Here is a 13,200-nt window from a genome sequence, read left to right on the forward strand (position 1 = left end):
CATGGGACTGATATAAAGAGCCTGAATACAAATGTTCCGTTGACTTGTAAGAGCGGTGTCCTCTACCTTAGGTCTGTCTTCCTAATGCATATTTTTTTACCAAATGTATTTCAATTTTCAGGATTTATTTCATTAAAAAAATTCGTTAGATATAGTTTTACAACAAAAAATCATGCTTCGTCAATGTAATACATGGTGATATAAGTTATTGCATAATTACGAAATGTATCTGCTCAGAGTGGCATTTTGTACAAGCCGTCAAGTGCATTGAATACGTCAGGGGGTTATTTTTCAAATTTCAAACAACCTCATGCAGTTACTCATTTAACCTTAACACATTTTGTTTTGATTGGTTGTTGCGGTTCAGGAAGGAGTAATCAAGGGAACCAAGGTTATAGCCGTAAAGAAAAAGAATGTAATACGGGGACAAAGACCAGACATGGAAAACAGGCATACACAACAAAGAACACAAAGTAACTAAAATCATACTTACAAAGTTTCAAAAGCAAATGAGCAACTCGGACTCCACTAAAAACTGAGAGCATGGACCAGGTGCACCGGTAGGGTAGGAAGTAATGCACAATAAAAGGACAAACGAAGGGTTACAAATCTATATTCTATAAAGTCCTTTATGTCAGGATAACGTCGGTCTCAATGATACAACTGATTTACACTTTTCTGTCGAAAAGGTAAAAACAACTAATGAAAGAAGACAAAATAACAATGAAAAAAAAAATGTTTGCAGAATTTATTTAATTACTTAGTTTACCGAGTCCGATCCACAGGACTTATTTTATACTTGTTCATTTTAGGTGATCACATATCTAGAGAGGTTGAAAGTCTGAACGGAAAAATTTTGTCCTCATATAAAACCTACATGTATATTGTTAAATCAATCTTACTTTTTAACATTCATTATGAAGAAGGCTAAGAAAAGTAAAACAATAAAACAGAAAACAAAAACAAAACAAACGTCGGAATCTTCTAAACAAAACCAATATCTGGTTTTTCGACCAAATGCATTAGATGATGGACAACATTTTTATCCAATCAGAAAGCGTGTTACATCTGAAATTTAATTATTGTCATAGTCCTGAAGCAACATGAACTATATGCTATATCATACCTTTTATATGTACAGTTTACTCTGGACAATTGTGTGGAAGAAATAAGAAAGCATAAATAACTTTTTACAGGGTCTATGATGCATTTAGTTTACACGGTTAATCTTAAAAAGTTCTTTTTAACACAGGGTCCATTGCCATTTAATTAAAAGATTTTATAAAATAGTCCTCAAATAAAGCTTACGACACCATTTTTTATAACATCATTTTATAATATATTTATTAGTATTTCATATTTAATTCTGTGGAGCCACTAGTGGCACGATTAGGAATCAGTTTTAAGTATTATCACTTTCGTTATGATAAATATGCTTTATAATTATGTATTTACGATATCTGCAACTTTAATTTTAACAAGACAATGTTTCCAGTTGAAATAATGTTCTGTATACCCTTGTATAATATATGGTTGTACCAGAAAAAAATCATATGTTTATATAAAAGATAGCTTGTTTTGTTTGTTTGTTGGGGTTTAACGACCGAGCAGCAATATTTCAGCTATATTCAGACGATGAACATGAAATTGATGATAAAATGAACATGAAATGATGATGAAATGAAAAAGGGATGGGAAACAAGGACAATGGGGTCGACAAATTTTGATTGCCACTGGAAATAGGGAGAGGTGGGTAGGGTCGGGCACTTAAGCCTGCTGTGGCGGAGCCCTATGGTTCCTACTCCGGGATAATACCACAGTAGGGTTCTTTAACGTGCAAGGAACGTGGCATCTTTCCCAACACGTTGCACCACTATGGTTTGCGGTCAGGTTTTCCGTATTATAGCCTGACAACCCCAGCATGTAACATTGCAGGGTACCCCCTTCCACCACCTGGGGCACACATCCCAGTTCCTCTGTGGGCAGAGCGCCTAGCCCCCGGCTAGATTTCTGAGCAGTATGTAGTCGCCTTTTACGACAAGCTTAGCGCTGCTGCAGGCCTATTCTTTTAACACCCGGACCTGCACCTGGCTTGGTAAATTGACGTTTTAAGGGCAGATAACTCTATCAAAATCATCATTTTCTAACATTCCATTTTAAATTGAGAACGCCTCCTTGAGTGAAACTATATTGTCAGATCGGTCAGTTTTTGGCATGGATGTTTCTGATTTTTTCCTATTTTGCCTGATTCTTACAAAAATTTACACTTAAGGCATTCATATCCTAAGTTTTTCGTAATATACATTTTCAATATCTTGTCAGAAAGATTGCCTGATACATTGTAGGCTTATAATACATTGAAGCCTTTTTTTGCTTTGAATTGGGCGCCGAATTCTGTTAAAAGAAACATTGCTATAACATTTTTTTTTTTACAAATTGTGAACATTACACTTATTGGCATGTTTTCATATTCTCAAATTTTACAGCACTGAAATGTTATTTAAAAAAAATTGGTTCATTAATTTATTACACCTAATATATATATAATCAAGACGCCCCGTGTAGTCACTTACGTCTTTTAATTTAAGATAAATTGATTCCAAATCGACGACGGTCTAAGCCATACGAATTTTGATTTTAATTATCCAGGTTGCCACGTGATCGTGTTACATCATTGCTTCTCAATTCATAGATCAAGTGGTTGAAATTCGTGGGGCTTCTACTTTTTGTTGCAAGATTTCTGCAACTGAGAGTGAAAATATTGAAAGGTTTGGTTTTAGAGCGAATATTTGTTGTATCAATTTAAACCACTTCGAGACGAAAATGATAAACCATGTCAGAAATATTAATATATTACATCTGTGAAAACTACACTATTCACAGTGAGACGACTCCACTTCTGTGCAAAGATAACATATCTCATTATGTTCTGTCATGTAAGATTGAACTTTTTACTTAAGGTAAATTAAATTCCTATTCTAAGATTTAAACTATTCCGATCCCTATCTTCAATAAAAATATTGATTTCATCTCTTTTTTACGGATCTTTACTCCTGAAAAGTGTACTAACACAAGGGAGTGTAATATAAGGTCCATGTTTATTATTTTATTGTTTTTTGATGATTTCATTTGATAATCTATAAGGTTTTGAGCTGAAGATTCCTCATGTTCTAAATCTTTTTTGCTAAAATTTGATATTTTAACTGACCTATAAATAAAATTTTCTGTACCGAAAAGGCTCCTTTAGACTCATCTAGGGTCACCTATTATATACTCTGCATTTTGTGGAAGTCTCCATGTATATTGTTTTATTTCACAATCCGTAAGACAAATGAAATTCAGTTATATTTCAATTATCGTAGACGTCATGTGACAATGCATATATGATGATGTAATCAAATCAAAATTTCAAAACCTACTTGTAGTGAAGGGAATTAATTATATGATATTTTCTGAAGAATTTCGATTTATTCTTAAATACAAAGTATCTATTTCATTTTGAAATATTTTTGCTTTCATCAGGGCGTCCATACACAATTTATTTCAAACATTTAATATAAAATAAATGTGGTTAACCAAAACATGTGTTTAACTATACGATTTAAAATAAACGGTTTAGTGGTTTCTTACATGTTCAGGCGTATGCAATGATATGAAAATGGTCGAAACTATGTATTCCTAATCAATCACTTTGAAAGAGTAATCAAGTGAACCAAGGTTATTGCGGTAATCAAAAGAATGTAATCCAGGGACAAAGACCGGACATTGAAAACAGACATACACAACAAAGAACATAAAGTTACTAAAATCATATATACAAAGTAACAAAAGCAAATGATGAACTCGGACTCCACTAAAAACTGGGAGCATGGCCCAGGTGCACCGGTAGGGTAAGCGTCCTCTGTTTTTCTAGAAAAACCCATTAAGTTGAGAACTTAAAAGCTAATTTTCATTTGATAACAGTCAGAGTTCTAGTTAGCACTGTTACAAAAGCAACACATGGCTTACATAGATAAGTATACAAATGTACCTAGAACTTTCATTGTTTTTTGCTCAGTACCCTTCAAAAGAAAATATAATTTATGCTTTATCCATATTAACAATATCAATTTATCAACAACATCAAAGTGTTATATATCACAAATTGATCAGTGTAAAATTACGATGACAACATTAAATAAATATCAAAAGAAAAAAAACATAAAACAAAAACAAACAAACCAATAAAACAAGAACAAACGAACAACTTGCTATATATTATGATGTGTAAGCGAAAGAAAAAACTAAAGTGCTGAATAACTTCTTTTCCGTGTAAGGTCAAAAGGTTACACCTAAAAGAGTAATCAAGGTGACCATCATAATTCTTGTGTCCCCACGTGCAGGTCCGGGTGATAAAAGAATAGGCCTGCAGCAGCGCTAAGCTTGTCGTATAAGGCGACTAAATAGTGCTCAGAAACCTAGCCGGGGGCTAGGCGCTCTGCCCATAGAGCAACTGGGATGTGTGCCTCAGGATGTGGAATGGGGTACCACTGGCGTGTTACATGCTGGGTTGTCAGGCTATAATACGAAAAACCTGACCGCAAACCATAGTGGTGCACCGTGTTGGGAAAGATGCCACGTTCCTCGCACGTTAAAGAACCCTGCTGTGGTATTCGATAGGAGTAGGAACCTTTGCGCTCAGCCACAGGAGGCTAAAATGCCCGATCTTACCCATCCCCCCTTTTTCCAGTGGAAATCCAAATTTGTCGACCCTATTATCCTTGTGACCCATCCTTTTTTTCATTTCATGTTCATTATATCATCCATTTCATGTTCATTGTCTGAATATAGCTGAAATATTGCTGCTCGGACGTTAAACCCCAACAAACAAACATAATTCTTGTGGAAATCAAAAGAATGTAATGCAGGGACAATTACTAGACACTGGAAACACAACAAGGAACATAAATTAATCAAAATACTACGTAGAAAGTAATACAAGTAAAAATTACACAAATATCATTTTCTCTTATTAACCTTGACAATGTGAATGTTTCATAATGTTTATAACATTATTTGGAAAGTGATAAAGACAGAAAAAAAGGGTATGTTCGATTCATATCAAATTTGGTCTTGATAGTTAACTTACTCAAAACAGTGTGGATATAGATTGTGAATTTTGTGCTTACTTTGCCAACAAAACTTTTGTATTGCATTTTATCCACCAATAAGTGCAATAGTGCAATAATTTAGTGAATTTGTGTAAGTTTTACAATCTATTGGAAGAACACTTGATTTTATTACTTTTTTATATTTGCAGAGGATTTTGGCAGCATTGATTCAACATTTTACAAAGTCAAATCGTAAAGGCGTTTTGTATCAAGACACCATTAAACAAAATATCAAGTTTGTCGAAAGATGTGGCCCATATGATTGTATAAAAAAACCAATAGCAAACCTCATGATTTGTAGCAATGTTTTTTGAAAGCCTCATAGACGCGATACTTCATTTTACAATGTACATGTGACGGCTTGTAAGTTTTTGTTTGAATTGTCAAATTTATAGCACAAAAATATGCTTAATAAATTCAATAAAATCCATGACCAGAATATAAATCAAACGAAAATACCCCTTATAAAACAGTCAAAATCTTACAAACAAAACTAATCGAAAGTTTGAATTGTCAAATTAATAGCACAAAAATATGCTTAATTAATTCAGTCAAAGCCATGACCAAAAAGAAAAAAGAAAGAAAATACCCCTTTTAAAACACTCAAAACTATATAAAATAACTAACCGAAACGTTTGGGTGAGCGAAACTGCAAAAAGAACGTAATTTATATCTAGATTTGTAGTACGAAATGTGAACGTAACAAAAAATGAAACCAATCAAATTATAATATGATTCATATAAACATCTAGTATCAGACAGAACTTATATAAGCCGGGGAAAACTGCTATCACTATTTGTGCATTCCGACCAAAAATGTACGTAAAGACAAATGATATCTCGAATTTTAACAAGACATATGACAAGTTTAGGTGATCATTTATAGGCTTTTTATATCTTATGGTTTAGTTTTTGTCGTTAAAAAGCCGTGAAAGTGATGCATTTTATGAGTCTTCCGTCATATTCAAAAGAGTGTGGTATAACACAAAATGATGAATAGTTCACGTTAAGCCCGATCAAAGAAATCAGTCATTCTGTCTAATCTTTGTTTTGGTGTTATAAAAGGAATATGGTACAGTTCTTCGTACTTTATACGATTGCTGCCAAATTATACATAGAAACTAAATTCTTTGTCAAATTGAATTAATGAGACTTCATTGTAAAGGTATACTTCATTTAAAAACAAAGCATTTATTTTTTTAACTAACTTACTTAGCCTACAATTTTTCAGGTCAACCTGATTACATTTTTGTAATGTAGTTTAAACATCCTCTTTGGAAGCGTCTCGTACTTAATGATAAGTGTGTGCGTCCGTTCTGACATTTTTATGACCTCGTTCTCTGCATATAGTGACCCCAATCACTTGGAATAGCTTATATGCAATAATGATTTTAGACTCAAGCTACACCAATTTGTCTTTTAAAAAAGTGTTTATCTTTTAACAATTATGTCTAATCCTGGGGAGGTTGAGAGGAGTAATCAATCACTCCTTTTTTTTTTTGGTTGCATTAACTTAGTCGTTATCGTAGCCTTAATCACTACGTTAATTCTTACACGTATATAATAATAAATCAAATGTAGAACTTCGTAAAATGGTACGCACGACACAAAACTTTCTTTTTATTTCTAATATAAAACGTTGTTTTGAACTTTTCTTGTTACGACACATAAATGCTGAACATACCAATCATATATTTAAAAAAAAATGCATGTTGTTTTTTAGTATATCAATGTTTAATCTAAGTTGATTTATTTCAAAGCTAAATTAATTGCCAACATGTGGTTAATTAGGAAATAACAAAAAAAAGCTTTAAGGGAGTAGACCTAGGGTAAGGGACATAACTCATGAAATCAGTGATACGTTTGTACCATTTTCAATTTCACCAAAACCTCTCAAGCTTTCGTTTGAAGCAGAATAAAATGAATCCAAGTTAATTAGATGTTTAAATAAGATAGATGTGAAATGCTGCATACAGACGTTACAATGATATTTACGAGTTGTGTCCCTTACCCTATAATTAAGCTTCAATCTCTGTAAGAATCAGGCAGTGGATGAAACATGAAATAAAAAAACCCACAATTTTGCAAGTTTATTTTGACTATTAGCACCATGGGAATCAAGCGAAAAAGAAAAGCTCTTCCATATCGTTATGGTATACTGAGATTTGAGTTCACAGAAATGCACTAAAAATAAACATTTTAAGAGCAGATAACTCCGTCGAAAAACTCATTCTTCTTACATTCTTTTGCAATTATTTTAGCAATTCCAGAGGTGCAGAGATCAAATAATGATCTTGAGTAAAATTATATTGTAAGATCGGTGCTTCTAGTTTTTCCTATTTCACCTGATTCTTATGAAAACACACTAAATGAATCCAAGGTGATATATTGATGAGTTTTTCTGCTAGTCCTTAAACATTTCAATAAATGATGAATCCAAGATTATACATTGATTAGCATATCCGGCAATCATAAAACGTTTAAATAAAAAAAACGAATCATATAGGACTATCAGCTAGTCTTTTAATTATATATTCATGACTAAAACGTAATCAAGGGAACCACGATTCTACAAAGCTACAAAAGTAATTGAGTATATCTGACTCGATAAAACTGAGCATGGACCAGGTGCACCGGTAGGGTAAGTGTCTTCTGCTTTTCTGCTCAACACGTGCTATAAAAAACACTCTGGCCACATTACTGTTATATATGTATACTTCAGGAGTTAATAAAATACTTTTTGTTCAGTATTTAATTCTCATGTCTAATTTGCAAGTTTTCATGTATATGGTCAATATGTAAATTTTCGCGATGGGCAGAAAAGCACGAAGTAGTCGCAAAATGAATTTTAAATACTAGATAATGTCAATCATTTTTTGAAACAATGAAAATTGATACCCGAGAATGTGTTTACTTGACAGAATATGTGAAAATTATTAACCACAACTAATACGTCTTCAAACATAAAGGTATATTTACTATTGCAATGTATTCACAATGTCACCTAATGTAATAAAACCTTTTTTTCTAAATTGTTTTAGTATACCCGAATATGCTTCGAATATATTTGTTATAGGGTTGTTCTTATCGCTTGAAGAGCACTAGATGCCAAGTCCAATAAGCATGTAGAGTAGTAAGTCGTATATCATTTGTTAAATTTTGCTACAAGATTGAAGTCATCACTGCAGAAGTGTCATAGTTTTTCTTTCATTTATCGTCTACTCTGGACTTGGCTTTTTATGAGCAACTCGGTGGATGTTTCTAGAAAAGCAGAGGACGCTTACTCTTCCGGTGCACCTGGTCCATGTTTTCAGTTGTTATTGGAGTCCAAGTTGCTACTTTACTTTTGTTGCTTTGTATGTGTTAATTTTATTATTTTGCGTTCTTTGTTGTGTATGTCTATTTCCGTGTCTAGTCTTTATACCTCGATTACATTCTTTTGATTTTCGCTAAAATCTTGGTTCCCTTGATTTCTTTGAATGCCCTTTGAAAAAGTCATTTCTATAAAAAAAAAATTCATCTGCTTGGAATGTTGTCTGATGATTGTAAAGTATTTATGTCCCTTGCATTGTCTTTATATCACAGTAATTGTTTGTCCTCTTTTATTCAACACAAAGATGAATGAATAACTCCTTGATGCATTCAGATTTAAATATACTTTGAATTACCCTATTGAAGTACAAAACGATATAATTACCATAATTATAACAATTCGTTTTGTTTTATTCCGAAAATGTTAAATGACGAATTCCATCACCTTATAAAAGTTGAGAAGTCTTTGAAGTATTTCAAGCAAAAACCCAACAGAGGAAGTAAATAACCCTAATATTTTATTTTTACATAACACAAATGTTCTTAATTTACAACTTTTATTATGTTCAGTTTTCTTTGATAATTAAAAAAGTTTTTCTTTATTTAAATGGTTAAACTGATGTCCCTACAAAGTATATAAAGTAAAATAAAAAGGTGCAATCATTAATATATTAAACTCATTCTCCATATGCCGCTGTGCTTATTACGCGTTTTTTGTAATGTCTTTTATTTGCTTTTCTTACATTTTGTGCTGGATGTTCTATATAATACATACAATTTTTTTGTATTGAATAATTAAGCAGTTCTAACAATGAATACGAGTTAGATGGCGTGCCAACCTACTTGTTGGTACGATGTATTACTATGAGACAATGCAAAGCGTGTCAGGGCATTAAAGGTTATTATCCTTAAATGCATTAATAATGTTCCATTGGATACATAAATAGAAACAAACCAATATTTTTTTTAAAGGTAAATGTTTTTATCTTTTGTAAAATTCACTTAAAACACAGCGTGGTTAATAGTTGTATTTGTGATAAAATTGAGTTGTTTAGGTACATTTCTATAACTGCTTGAGATCTTTATTTATGTTTTTGAATTTTGAATCAATTTTGTTTTTGTGGTAAAATAATTATTGTATTTCTAATTGAATCTTTCACTATAAAGCCACATACCGCAGTGTATTGCTGTACATATTTTTAGGTAAAAATAAAAGTTTTTGTTGTGTTATTTTATTTGAATCGCTTTCATTTTTATATTTATTTTGTAACGACTTAATTTATTGGTGTCCTATTTGGATTAGAACCACATACCAACCAGTAAATTTATTAGTTGTTTTGTTCTTGTTTATTTTCCGTATTAAGTTGACGCGATAAAATTGTAAATTGTAAATGCGTAATATTGTCAATGAGTATTGAACACATTTGTCAACTTTTTAAAAAAAAATATTTATATTTATTTTTTTATTGGGTGTAAGCCATTATCTTTATCGCTGTTTCATTTTAAAGTAATTGTGAAAATTTTAATGTTTGTTTGTTTGTTTGTTGGGGTGTAACGTCCGAGCAGCAATATTTCAGCATGAATATACATATAATAAAGTGCATAAGTGTCAAGAACTGTGCTAACCAACTTATAGTGTACAAAAGTATGTATAAGCCGTGAATTAGTATGTATTAGTAGTTCATTGAGATACTTTATCTCTACATGGTGAAACCGGACACTTATTAGATGAATTCGAACGGAAAATCAAAAACAAAACATTACACGACAAAATACGCGTTAAAGCTAGGTAGTCAATTTCATGCATGTAAATTTGCAAAATATGAACTCGGCAGAAGTTTGTCCCCCGCTAAAATACTTAATGATAAATCGGTGGTTTTCTAAAAATGAAATGCATCATGAAAAAGATTTTCATTAAAAAAAAAATATAATAGATAAAAAGTATTGGCGATATATTAATATACAATTATTTATTCATTTTATTGTGAAAATAATTGACGAACGGTACAAAATCTGTCAGTTTGTCAAAACTGCTCAAAACTATGGAAAAAGACGAAATACATTAATATTGAAAAACAAGTATCAGCACTGCCAACTTTACGTCAGATACATGTAAGAATTTTTTTAAAATTATTTTTTTTATCCTGAAAGCAGAATAATTTGTTGTCTCATTTATGCAGCATTGCAGATATTGTGTTCAGATTACTTCAGCTACACCTTAATGTGATCTCTGTAAACTCGACCCTTTGCAGATTTTATTCCTTTAATTTTTTTAAGAACATTTTCCATTTGGCAACAATTTAGTTAAGAATAATTATTAGAAGTAAATGTCTCTATTATTAATTTTTAATTATGAATATTTACTAACAAATACAATGTTTGATGTCGTATTGGAAATTTTTTAACCATAGAGTTTTCCAGATGGTCCATATCCATATCCTCCTCGCCCTCCGAAACTTGGTCCACCTGTAACGACACTAACGCCTCCACCAAGGAACCTTGGTCCATATCCACCGGAAGAATACCCGTAACCAAAACCGCCTCCGCCACCAACTCCTTTGTATCCACCACCGTAACCTCCTCCTAAACCACCTCCCAGGCCTCCTATACCGCCAATCCTTCCGCCTTTAATTATTCCACCACCGTATCCACCGGCAAGGCCCCCTCTATAGCTTCCTCCAAAACCACCGAAGCCACCTCCGATACCTCCAGCTTTAAAACTTCCACCGCCATAGCCACCTCCGACTCCAGGAAACCCTAATCCAACTCCTCCGTATCCAAATCCACCGCCACCTGCGCCGAACCCAATTCCACGTCCACCACCATTGTCAGTTGCCCACCATGGGAACCATCTGCAACATGTGCCCCATGGTTTAGGGAACAAGGGAGCTAATCTACATTTTTTTTCATCAAGAGTCAACTCTTTGTAGAAGCATTTTTTGGGGCGACATGTGCACCAGTATCTCCCTGTGTTACAATTGAAAAATGTTTAATACTCATCTTTCTCGAAACAAAACAGAAAGTTAAATAATAAATAAGTTAATCAAATAAGTTATTTTATGTGTATACATATATCGACCACAAAAATTTTCAATGAAGAACAGGCCAATCATATTTAAGTTCTTAACAATATTAATTAATCTTTCAAACGTATTGAAATTAATTTTAAATACAGTTTATAATATTAATTTCGAACAAAATGATAAAATCCGTAAAACGTCACAAAACTTAACACTGAAAAGTCAAAATGCCTTAATGAAACTTGTTAAACAAATTATTAAAAAAATAACTATTTTATACTGAAACCGTTCTACTTTTTATTTATCCGCAATTACTGAAAATGTCTAATTATTGTGTAAATCAATATTGAAAATTGATCTCTTTGTCGCATACTATTAACAAAATATAAATTTCCAATTTTAATAAATTGAGATTTACTTACCTGCACCGTAAGCTCCACTAGATGATGCATCACCACTAGCATCTCCAGCATCGCCGCCGCCACCATCTCCACCGCCGCCATTACCATCACTTCCACCGGTAGAATCGTCTTCGCCATTGTATACAGACTCATCTACTATAACTGTTTCTCCTCCACCATATTTTCCACTGGCTGAAACAGCAGCTACAAGTAGAGCTAAGATAACAAGTGGACGCATTTTGGCGGTATATTCCAGGGGCGGCTAATGCACAGATATAACGAACGTTTCGTAACTTATATAAAGAAGACCCATCTCACGTAATGGATAGGAGAATCGAATTGGTCATTTATCATTCTAAGGTTACTTAAACCAATGTACATACATTTTCCAGATCTTCTGCTCAACAGACTTATTTGTGGTAGATTCATATTTTCCGATGATGAATACCGTTTTTGATTTAGTATTTAAAAAAAAATGATTACATGGGCGTGCTTTACTAAAGGGTTAATACTCTCTGATGAATAAGTTGGTGATATATTATAAATAAGTACAGGAAACACACCATAATAGGAATATTTGAAGTGCATCTTTTGATCACCCTGTCAACTCATCACAAAAGACATATTCGATATCTTTCTTTACCAAATATGAAATATTAAAAGGGCATGTAGTTGTGTAGATTTCCATATCAGTCAAACTTGCATCCTTAGTGGAAAACGAATTATATCCCTAAGTCATAGAACCACTAAGGATGTGTTCCACTAAGGATGCAAGTTTGACTGACATGTAAATCTACACAACTACATGGAAAAACCAGGTAGCGGGTTGCACATTGCGAAATATGTTTTAAAAAATTCTATATCATATCGCAAGTGCATTCTTTCTCAAAGTAGAGTTGTGGTTCTAGATTAACTGCAACGATTAATTTTTTGTTTGTTTGTTTGTTGGGGTTTAACGTCCGAGCAGCAATATTTCATTTCATGTTCATTTTATCATCCATTTCATGTTCATTGTCTGAATATAGCTGAAATATTGCTGCTCGGACGTTAAACCCCAACAAACAAACAAACAGCAATATTTCAGCTATATTCAGACGATGAACATGAAATTGGTGATAAAATGAACATGAAATGATGACGAAATGAAAAAGGGATGGGACACAAGGACAATGGGGTCGATAAATTTTGATTACCACCGGAAATAGGAAGAGATGGGTAGGGTCGGGCAATTTAGCCTCCTGTGGCGGAGCCCTGTGGTTCCTATTCCGGGAGAATACCACAGTAGGGTTCTTTAACGTGCGAGCAACGTGGCATCTT

General features: G+C 33.0%; 1 protein-coding gene across 1 annotated transcript; it reads right to left on the minus strand.

The window, feature by feature from the left end:
* Positions 1-10,423: 10,423 nt before the first annotated feature.
* Positions 10,424-12,163, minus strand: LOC148597346 (uncharacterized). Its single transcript, XM_088564083.1, has 2 exons — positions 11,905-12,163; positions 10,424-11,429 (listed from the first exon to the last, which is right to left on the minus strand). Exons 1-2 carry the CDS (start codon positions 12,119-12,121, stop codon positions 10,864-10,866), a joined length of 783 nt encoding a protein of 260 aa, XP_088420209.1. The 5' UTR covers positions 12,122-12,163; the 3' UTR covers positions 10,424-10,863.
* Between the last annotated feature and the right edge of the window lie 1,037 nt (positions 12,164-13,200).

This window comes from Perna viridis, chromosome 15 (genome assembly GCF_037379345.1).
Source record: "Perna viridis isolate PV_CMFRI_1.1 ecotype Kerala chromosome 15, ASM3737934v1, whole genome shotgun sequence".
Taxonomy (NCBI): Eukaryota; Metazoa; Mollusca; class Bivalvia; order Mytilida; family Mytilidae; genus Perna; species Perna viridis.